General features: G+C 35.8%; 1 protein-coding gene across 1 annotated transcript in view; it reads left to right on the top strand.

The window, feature by feature from the left end:
• Positions 1–9,924, top strand: part of Foxp2 (forkhead box P2) — a 426,522-nt gene that overhangs the window by 363,177 nt on the left and 53,421 nt on the right. The window contains exons 9-11 of the mRNA XM_033758206.1: positions 1–57; positions 1,209–1,415; positions 2,950–3,127. The exon at positions 1–57 is cut by the window's left edge and continues 1 nt beyond it. Coding sequence (XP_033614097.1) covers positions 1–57; positions 1,209–1,415; positions 2,950–3,127 — 442 coding nt within the window. The remainder of the gene's footprint in view (positions 58–1,208; positions 1,416–2,949; positions 3,128–9,924) is intronic.

Genomic DNA, 9,924 nt, shown 5'->3' with positions numbered 1-9,924 from the left:
TCTCCTCAGCAGCTCCAAGCCCTCCTGCAGCAGCAGCAGGCAGTCATGCTGCAGCAGGTAATGTGGGTTACCTGCTTTGGTGTTCTAGCCTGGCTCAGAAGGTGTGGACTCCTGTTTACAGTGCGGTGGGCAGGCTTGACAGTTCAGCCTCCATGTAAGGGTACAATACATCAACATGCTAGACCATAAATGGAACATCTTCATTGTAATTGCACAACTGTATGAGTAATGTATATGCCTTATTCTTTTAAAATTTATTCAAGTCTAAAATAAGAGAGAAAGATATGTAATTTGAAAGTGGAAATGGATCAGCATATAAATATCAGAATACTCAGGCACATTTGATTTGTAGATTTATCAACAAAATTGCAAAGAAACTTATCACACAGGCTTTTTTTTTAACTCTTAATGCCTTAGTCCTCCTTTAATTTCACATATATGTGAAGTGTAACTGAAAATTTTGTTAGCATGAAGTAGTGTCCTAAATTTACCTCCCTTAAAATATGATATCATGACATAAAAGAATAATTAACTTATTAGAATAAAGTTAGGTGCAGTTAAGCCAGATTTATTATTTTTAAAATAATAAAAATAGTGTTCTAATATGATCTTATTGGAGCCTTGAATAAATAAAAATTAAACTTTATATTATACACTTGTTTATCATTAAACTTTATATTATATACTTATTTATCGTGGAGAAACTAATGTGCTTTAACCTCAGTTTTTATTCTCTTACGCTGGTATCATCTCTGACGATGACCACAGAGCAGTCATATTTCTAAGTCTGACATTGCTCCAAACACCTGATGGACTAAATTGTTCTTTAAATAAGTACTGGACTGCCTGGTTTCATGGAACGAACTTTTGATTCTTATGAGTGATGAGTATAACTCACTTTATATGCTAGTAGAACTTCAGATGTGATCATTTAGAATATTAATTTGACTCTTGTCCTTTAGAATACAGATTTTCTATACCCTTTTGTGTAGGATTTTTTTGGATTTTGCATTGGAAAATTTCAGAGCTGCCATGGAGGGGGGTGTGTAGAGCTGTCTCTCTGAGTCCAATGCATATCTTTTTTTGTCACTTTTTGTGAGGTGAATCTTAATGGCTACTCTACCATGTGCCAGTCTAGAAGAGTTTAGGAGATATATAATACATGAAACTTTTGCCTTTATTTATTAAAGTCAAAATGGTTTATTCAGCAACAACTACAAGAGTTTTACAAGAAACAGCAAGAGCAGTTACATCTTCAGCTTTTGCAGCAGCAGCAGCAGCAACAGCAGCAGCAGCAACAGCAGCAGCAGCAACAGCAGCAGCAGCAACAGCAGCAGCAGCAACAACAGCAGCAGCAGCAGCAACAGCAGCAGCAGCAGCAGCAACAGCAGCATCCTGGAAAGCAAGCGAAAGAGGTAGGAGCTGGTTATTTCATTGACATATGAGAGTATGAGGTTGTGAAGGAGCTTTGAGAAGCGAGAATAGTCTTAGATCTTCCTGTAACAAGGCTCTTGCTGTCAAAGATGCAATGTCATATATTTTTTCTGAGCTTAGTAACACTGACAGTGGAACTCTCCTGCTCCCCTTGTGTAGCATGGGACTTGAGAATCACAATCGGATGTTCCTGTCATCTAACGTTCCCTAATGAATCACAGTGTACAAAGAGCAAGCTGTGTAGTGGACAAAGTACTGATTATCTTGTATTCACTGAGAACCGAAGTTGGTGAGGGAACCTTATTTTTCTCAGTGGTGCAGTTCAGAGAACATGCATGCAAATTTAGCCCATTGTTGGAGGTGGGAGACAAGGGGAGAAACTGGTTGAGCACAGATTTCAAAGTCACAGGCCCCTGATTAATGAACTGCTACTGTAGGTTTGGAGTGGCGAGTAGAAAGTTACAGTTTGATATGCTCATAAATCAAACTGACAAGCTGGCTTCTCAGGCCTAGCTTGCACTTGTCAGCAAACTGCATCAAATATAAACATAATACAAACAAAACATGTTGAAGTAGTTAAATTGATCAGCAGGTATCAGGGCTGTTGTCTTCAAGCTGCCCATTATGCAAACGTAGAGGAAACAGTTTTGACCTCCTGAGGCTTTGTTTCTGTTTGGATTTGTGAATAGAATTTCAGACAGCCATCAACTCCAGAATAGAAATTGCTCTCTTATTTCTCTGGAGGCTTTGGGCAATCCACATGACTTGCTCCATTATGCAGTCTGTTTTCCAGTGAGCGCATCAGAAGTTTCTCTTTTCCCCAAACTAAAAAGGAAAGGTCTTCCACAGCAGCTTGTCTTCCTCTGAAGTGTGACTGCTATCTCTCATACCCTCCCGAGTCCCAAGAACTATGGTTTGTCTTGTAATGCCTCACAAAATTGGAAGTTATACTTTTCCTGATAATAAGGGCACTTTTTTTTGCCTTGAACGTAATTCTGCCTTTAATATATTCCAACTGGAGAGAAGAGAAAGAGGCAGAGAGCTAACAGGCTTGTCCTGTGAAGGCTACATCCCAGTTTACTAATAGATCACTAGAGACCACATTCATGGACCTCTGAGGGTCAAACACATTCAGCTGGAAAAATAAAAGAGTATCAGAAGTTGACCATTTCTATAAAGTGTTATTCTTTTTATCCAGATAAATGATTATCTGTAATAAACTGATTTTTTAAAAACCTCAACCTTTGTCACATACTATCTCTAGAACTTGTTCGGAATTCTTCGTGCAAGTTCCCTGCTTCTTTGTGGCTGTTTAATATTTGAGGGAAAGGCAACTGAAACTCTAGACCTTGCTCATTCTGCCACTGAACTTTGACCACAGGGTGACCAAAAACCTGTCGGGATAGCCAAGGGTGCACGCATTTCTCTGTGAGAGCGGTTTGCGTTGGCCATGTTCTCCGCTGTTCACTGAGTTGGGTTTCTTGACATCATCACCAGCAGCAGCAGCAACAGCAGCAGCAGCAACAGCAGCAGCAACAGCAGCAGTTGGCAGCCCAGCAGCTCGTCTTCCAGCAGCAGCTTCTCCAGATGCAGCAACTGCAGCAGCAACAGCATCTGCTCAGCCTGCAGCGCCAGGGACTTATCTCCATCCCACCAGGCCAGGCAGCACTTCCTGTCCAATCACTGCCTCAAGGTACAGACAAAACCTTGTGCACGCTCATTTCTACTCTTGCACTTTCTAGCATTTCACGGCCTGTCTTCTAACTTGAAAATTTTTGTTTTTATGGCCTTCAAGTTTATTAATAAAACATAATTGTTAACGTGGTTGCATGACTATTTTCTTGAGACAAAAATGTTACCATGCATGCACTGCTTTCAAGTGTTTTGTTAGATATTAAAAGTGCATTTATTAGACTTATGGGTAGAAAATAATTCATAAGGGCAACACAATTCAAGCACTATTGAATATACAGAATGAGCTGTAGGGAATTGGATTACTGGGAAAGCTGACAACCTTCCATTTAATGTAAGTGAGTTCTGGTGAACAACTGGTAGAAAATAAAACTAAAAGATCCTAGTCTTTACACTGAAATCTCTATACATAAAAGAGAAGCTTTACTTATTTCTATGGAGTACTTTCTGGAGTTATGTTTTATGGAAACCCATCGTATTGTCATGGGATTATATTGACACTCTTTTCTCTAAAATAGTATTGTGGGCATATATGTTGGGCCTTATGGCTTTGCGGGGCTATAAACTACATTCTTATTTGCTTTTCAGTACACGAAATCTCCCAGTGTACCGTAATCCAATGTATTTTTGTATAATTCTTACCTTTGGAAAGAAGTCTAAGTAAAGTGGAAAAATAATGGGTGCCAAAATTGTCAGTTCAGTTAAAACTTATATATCATTAAATTTCACAGAAAGATATTTTTATTTGCATTTGGATTTTGTTGGAATAAATATTAATCCTAGTGAACTTTTATTCAAGTTAATTATATCTGTCACAGAAGGATTCCCATTCTAGAAATGTTTGCCAGTTTTTTCTGACTCTCTAGGACATACTGAAGAAAAGCAAAAACTGTTAAGTATACACAAATTAAAATTAGGCAAGTAAAGTGTGATCATTGTTGGATGGCACATGAAATTGAAAGTATTGTGATAAATAAAATTAGTCTCTCTTCAGTATTTTTTCCCAGAATTCCTTCTTTCACTTGATTTCAGATCTTTTAATTCACCTGATGGAATCACTCCTAGGAAAACAGGAAAGATAAAGTTTAAATATTTAAATAAAAAGAAAAACAAGGCAATATACTCACTTTTCTGAGCTGTTCCAAAGAGGATTGAATAAACTATAGTGTCATCACAGTATTGAATGCTTTATTCGTTCTTTAGAAAATGAAATACTATTTGAGGACAAATAAAGAAATAGCTTAAAAAAGACAGGAGTTGGTAAATTAATTCAATGTAAACCTAGATTTCTTTGATACAAACTATACTAAAACAGAAGCAATACTTTCATCTCTGGCATTTTTTCAGTAAAATTTAGATAAAAATCTGTATATAGAATATAACTGTATGAGTATTTTCTCAATAGAAAAGGATTATTTGCCAGAATCTCATTTTAATATCATCACTAAAACATTTCAAGAAAGTTTAATTATGTACACATGGAGATACAATGTAACGTATTGAAAATATATTTTAAAATGACCATTATTCCCCAAAAACAATAAAATTCATTGAGCAGTGAAATTTATTATGATATCTAACACTTTTAGTATAAAATTTCACTTACTTTTGAGGTTCCCTTTGAGAGAATTGTCTCCGTGGCTCTTTTCTTCTACTCTGTGCTCCCCAGTGTATGTACAAGAGGTGGCAAGTTTAAGGGGAAAGGCTTTGTGGTTTGAGCAGAACACTTATAATTCAAAGGAAAAAATGAAATGACTACAACACATTTCCACTAAAGAAGGTGAAAAAATACATTTAAATAAATGCAGGGTTAAAACTTTAGCTGATTCACTCACCAAAGTTCTGTTGGTGCCAAGAAATGAGCACTAACAGGGGCCATCTTCACATTTTTCAACATTTAGAAGATTAAATATGAAAGAAATTAGAGAAACAACCCCTTTTACAATAGCATCCAAAAGACTGAAATACCTAGGAGTCGATCTAATGAAGGAAGTAAAAAAAGGAGATCAAAGAGGATATCAGAAAGTGGGAAGATATTCCTTATTCCTGGATAGGACGAACCAATATAGCGAAAATGGTGTACTTTCAAAATTGTTTTACAGATTTAATGCAATCCCAATCAAAATCCCAACAGCATATCTCACAGAATTAGAAAAAAAAATCCTAAAATTCATTTGGAACCAGAAGAGACCAAAAACAGCAAAGCCAATTCTGGGCAACAAAGGCAAGGCAGGGGGTATAACAATGCCAGACTTTAAGTTATAATACAAAGCTGTTGTGATAAAAACAGCAAAAGAACAGACCTGAGAATTAATGGAACAGACTTGAAGAGGCAGAAATAATTCCAGACACACTCAGCTACCTTATCTTTGACAAAGGAGCCAAACACCTTCTCTGGAAGAAAGAGCCTCTTTAACAAATGCTACTGGAAAAACTGGCTTTCCACATGTCACAGATTGAAACTAGAACCATATCATTTACCAAAAATCAAAATGGATCAATGATCTAAATATTAAAAAGGAAACACTAAATCTGATGGAAGAGAGAATAAGTAGAACACAGGACATAGGAGTAGGCAAAGAGTTCATGAACAAAACCCAGACTGTGTGGGAAAGAACGAACAAATGGAGCATCATTAAAAAGCGTTTGCACAGCAAGAGAAACTAACAGTGTGAAGAGACAACCCACAGCGTGGGAAAAAAATTTTTTTAACAGCTATTCATCAGATAAAGAACTATTATCTGGAATATATAAAGAACTAAAAAATCAGATTCCCCCCAAATTTAAAGACCCAATCCAAAAATGGGGATCTAAAATGAAAAGACACACCTCAGATGAATAATTAGAAGTGGCAAACAAATATATGAAAAATATTCAACATCACTGATCATTTGTGAAATGAAAAATAAAACAATGCTGATATTCCATCTCACTCCAGAAAGAATGGCTGCTATTAGGAAATTAATCAATAACAAAAGCTGGAGGGGCTGTGGGAAAAAGGGAGAACTTCTCCACTGTTGGTGGGAGTTCACACTGGTGCAACCACTGTGGAAATCAGTGTGGAGATTTCTCAAAGAACTAAAACTGGAGGTTTCATTTGACCCAATATTTCCCTTCTTGGTGTCTTCCCCAAAATATTAAAAGTATCATACCACAGCTATACATGCACATCCATACTTACAGTGGCAGAGTTTGTAATAGCTAAATCATAGAAACAGCCCAAATGCCAGTCAATAGATAAGAGGATAAAAAAGATGTGTGTGTGTATGTGTGTGTGTGTGTGTGTGTGTGTAATACAATTGAGTACTACTTTTCCATAAAGAAACTTGAGCTTCAGCTTTTTGTAACGAAATTGACAGACCTTGAGACCATATTCTTAAGTGAAATAATGAACATCTACAGACATTTTTCCTTGTAATTACACTGAGCAATAGAGTGTAACAGCTATTTACATAACCTTCATATTATTTGAAGTATTACAATAATCTAAATTATACACGAAGCAGTGTACAGGATATACACAAATTTTATATACATTATGTTACGTAAGGACTCCAATGTCACAGATTTTAGTATCTGCAGGGGCCTTGGAATAAGTCCTTCTTAGATATCAAGGAATCATTATAATGTTACAGTACTGTGCTTCAATCCCAAAATTAGGATGGGAAAAATTACAGAAGCAAATAAATTCCTGCATTAGTGGTAATTTTCGAGGCTTACAGTTTCCCAGTTCAGGCTCTATCAAGCTTTTCGTTGGTTGATGATTGACCATACCTTATGGCTGTGTGGAAACCAAATGGGATCACTGTGCAGTGACAGATGATGTTCTTTTTACATCTTTGGGGGGGGTGGTACTGGGACTTGAACTCAGGACCTTGCAAGGCAGGCATTGTAACACTGAGCTAAATCCCCAGCACGCATCATTTAAAATATGCTATATTTGGGCCGGGGATTTATCTCAGCGGTTCGGTGACCTGCCTCGCAAGCACAAGGACCTGAGTTCAATCCCCGGTACCACAAAAAAATGAAATAAAATAAAATATGCTATATTTGGACAGCAATGTAGCTCAGTTACTTCACTTCCCTTGGCTGTGCAAGGTCCTGAGTTCAATCCCCAGTAACAAAAAAAGCTATATTTTATTTATCTTTATAATTTAATACTACTTCCCCAGAATACTCTAAAGTTAGGAGTGTCTTAAAATGTTTTAAACTGCCTTGCAAGCACAAGGTCCCAAGTTTGATTCCTGGTACCAAAAAGAAACAAAAAACAAAACACACACACACACACACACACACAAATATATATGTGGAAATGAGCCCTTTGTCCACTATATCCGCAGCGCATTTGCTACTCAGCCATTGGCCCCTCAGATCTCTTTGTTATCAGATTGACTGTCATGGTATGAAGTGTCTTGGTTTGAATAAACTTTATTGCACTAACCGATGGCTCCAGATCTCTGCTCTGTTGCTGGCAATTCAGATACACCATAGGCAATTGGAAAGTACTTCCTTTATGGGAAGTTCTGAATTAATAAGAGGAGAAAATAATCAAATAATCATGTACTGAGATTGCTAAGATTTACAGTAACAACAAACATTCTATCTGTGAAACTGTCAAGAAGGAAAAAGAAATGTGTGCTAGCTAGTTTTGCCTCAAACCACAAAAGTTATGGCTACGGTGCACGATGAGTGCTTAGTAAAGATGGAAAAGGCTCCCTATGGTTGGAGTGAGGGCAGGAGAATGGGAAAAAAAAATAAGTACTGAGATACATCGTGTAAAGGTACAAATTCCCAATGATGCATATAACTGTATTGTATATCTAAAATGTACCAGCAAATTTAATGGAAGAAAAAAATTGAGTCACTAAAAAAAAAACGACAGAAAAGCTTCTAAATTAAAGTGTTTGGTGCTATCTACAGTTTCGGGCATCTTCTGGGGGTTTTGAAACATATTGCGCAAGGATAAAGCAGCTTATTGTATCAGCTATATATGAAAAGAAATATATGTGGTTAAAGTTTTATTCCACTCCAAGTCTTTACATATTTTCAAATGTATAAATTTTATTTTAAAAATAAGATTTTCATTTACTACCTGAAGGACCAAACAGGGAAGTCTAGGTTCTAGTCAGAGGTATTTTGAGTTAACACCTTGTAGAACCATAAGAGCTTGGAATCCAAGAGCTTCTGAATAAGAATGAAAATAAATTTTCAGAAATGAGATACAATAATACCCTGTATGCTCAAGTAGTAGTGTTTTGAAGATTTTCTTCAGGCTCATTACGCAGCCAGAATCTGCTATTTGGCTTTGACTAAATTCTCTGCTATGGAAGTCTAAATAACTAACTGCCTGCTGTTTCACACCTGCCGTCCTGAACCTAAGGCTTGATCAGTAGTCAGGTGTTTGCGTAACCATCATACGCATTCATGATAACCGCACCAGTAACATCTAAAAGGTGTGTCATGTGGAATTATTTTCAAAATTTTAGTTTTCGATTTGTAAGTTAGAGGGTAAAATTTTTCCTTCACATATTTATATACCAAAGATAATCTGTGAGATGAAAATTAAACATATACATTTTGTGTGCATAAATAAAAATCTGCAAGGTTGCCTGTAGAGCCTCTTAATTTTATGTGTAAAAATAAAGCTGTAAATAAATATAGAGAGATACGAAGAGTATAAAGAGTTAGTTTTTGAAAATGTAAATAAGAATGACTGTCAGAATCATTCTGGTTTACATAGAATTAATAAATTAGCATGTGTAACCTTAAAATGGATTTATTTCCATTTAATTCATAAATCTCTTAAAAATGCTATTTGACAATTCTTTGAGAGGAAGACTCAAAAGCAGAATGTCAGCTTTGTTATGTTATGATATCATGATGAGGGAAATTTTTAAAAATTTCATAATGGAATTTCAAACTTTGAAAATATAACTTATAAAAAAGTAGTAGTAAATTCATAGTAGAAAAATTTAAAAAATCAGATATATCTTGCTTCCCAGAATTTTCTTCTTTGATCTCAGTTCTATCCAAATACTGTACTTAATTTTATTACCTATAATTTGGTTGGACAAGATGTGTAATTGATGCAGCTCTTATTAAACAATTAAAGTGGGCATTGTATCTGATGGTGATATTACTTTTCTAGATGGACAGATATATTTTATATAATATTAATATGGCAGACTATAAGTAAACACATAGATGAAAGATACTCCAGAAATTGGGTCTCTCTTCTAGAGACAAAACTTAAAGACCCAGATCACAGTCAGTAGAGAAATTTGTATTTCCAATGTATGCTCCTCTCCGTGTTTCAGTCATTTTGGCTGTATGTGTATAGTCTTTCAAAATGGAAAATACAAAATGGAAAAAACGTAACATTTCTATTCGAATTATAAGCATTCATACCAATTTGTCTTAACAAAATATACCTGATGCAAATAATTCTACCAAAGTTCACTTTTATTATTTTGTAATAAGTAACCCCAGAAAACTATGAGAGTACTATTAAATATATAATTTAAAACTCTACAGTAGATGTACTTACTTTGCTTCATAATGCATAAAATCCTTTAATATTAAAAATTTAATGCCGGGTGTAGTGGCACGCACCTGTAATCCCAGCACTCAGGAGGCTGAGGCAGGAGGATTGCTGTGAGTTCGAAAACAGCTGAGCTCTAGTGAGTTCCAGGTCAGTCTCAACTACATAGTGAGACCCTGTCTGAAATAGTAATAATAATAATAATAATAATAATAAGAAGAAGAAGAAGAAGAAGAAGAAGAAGAAGAAGAAGAAGA

The sequence above is a fragment of the Fukomys damarensis genome, unplaced genomic scaffold (genome assembly GCF_012274545.1).
Source record: "Fukomys damarensis isolate Sample0158 unplaced genomic scaffold, DMR_v1.0_HiC HiC_scaffold_4, whole genome shotgun sequence".
NCBI classification, from domain to species: Eukaryota; Metazoa; Chordata; class Mammalia; order Rodentia; family Bathyergidae; genus Fukomys; species Fukomys damarensis.
The sequence above is the reverse complement of the archived record's forward strand: the minus strand, read 5'-3'. Positions and strand labels throughout refer to the sequence as shown.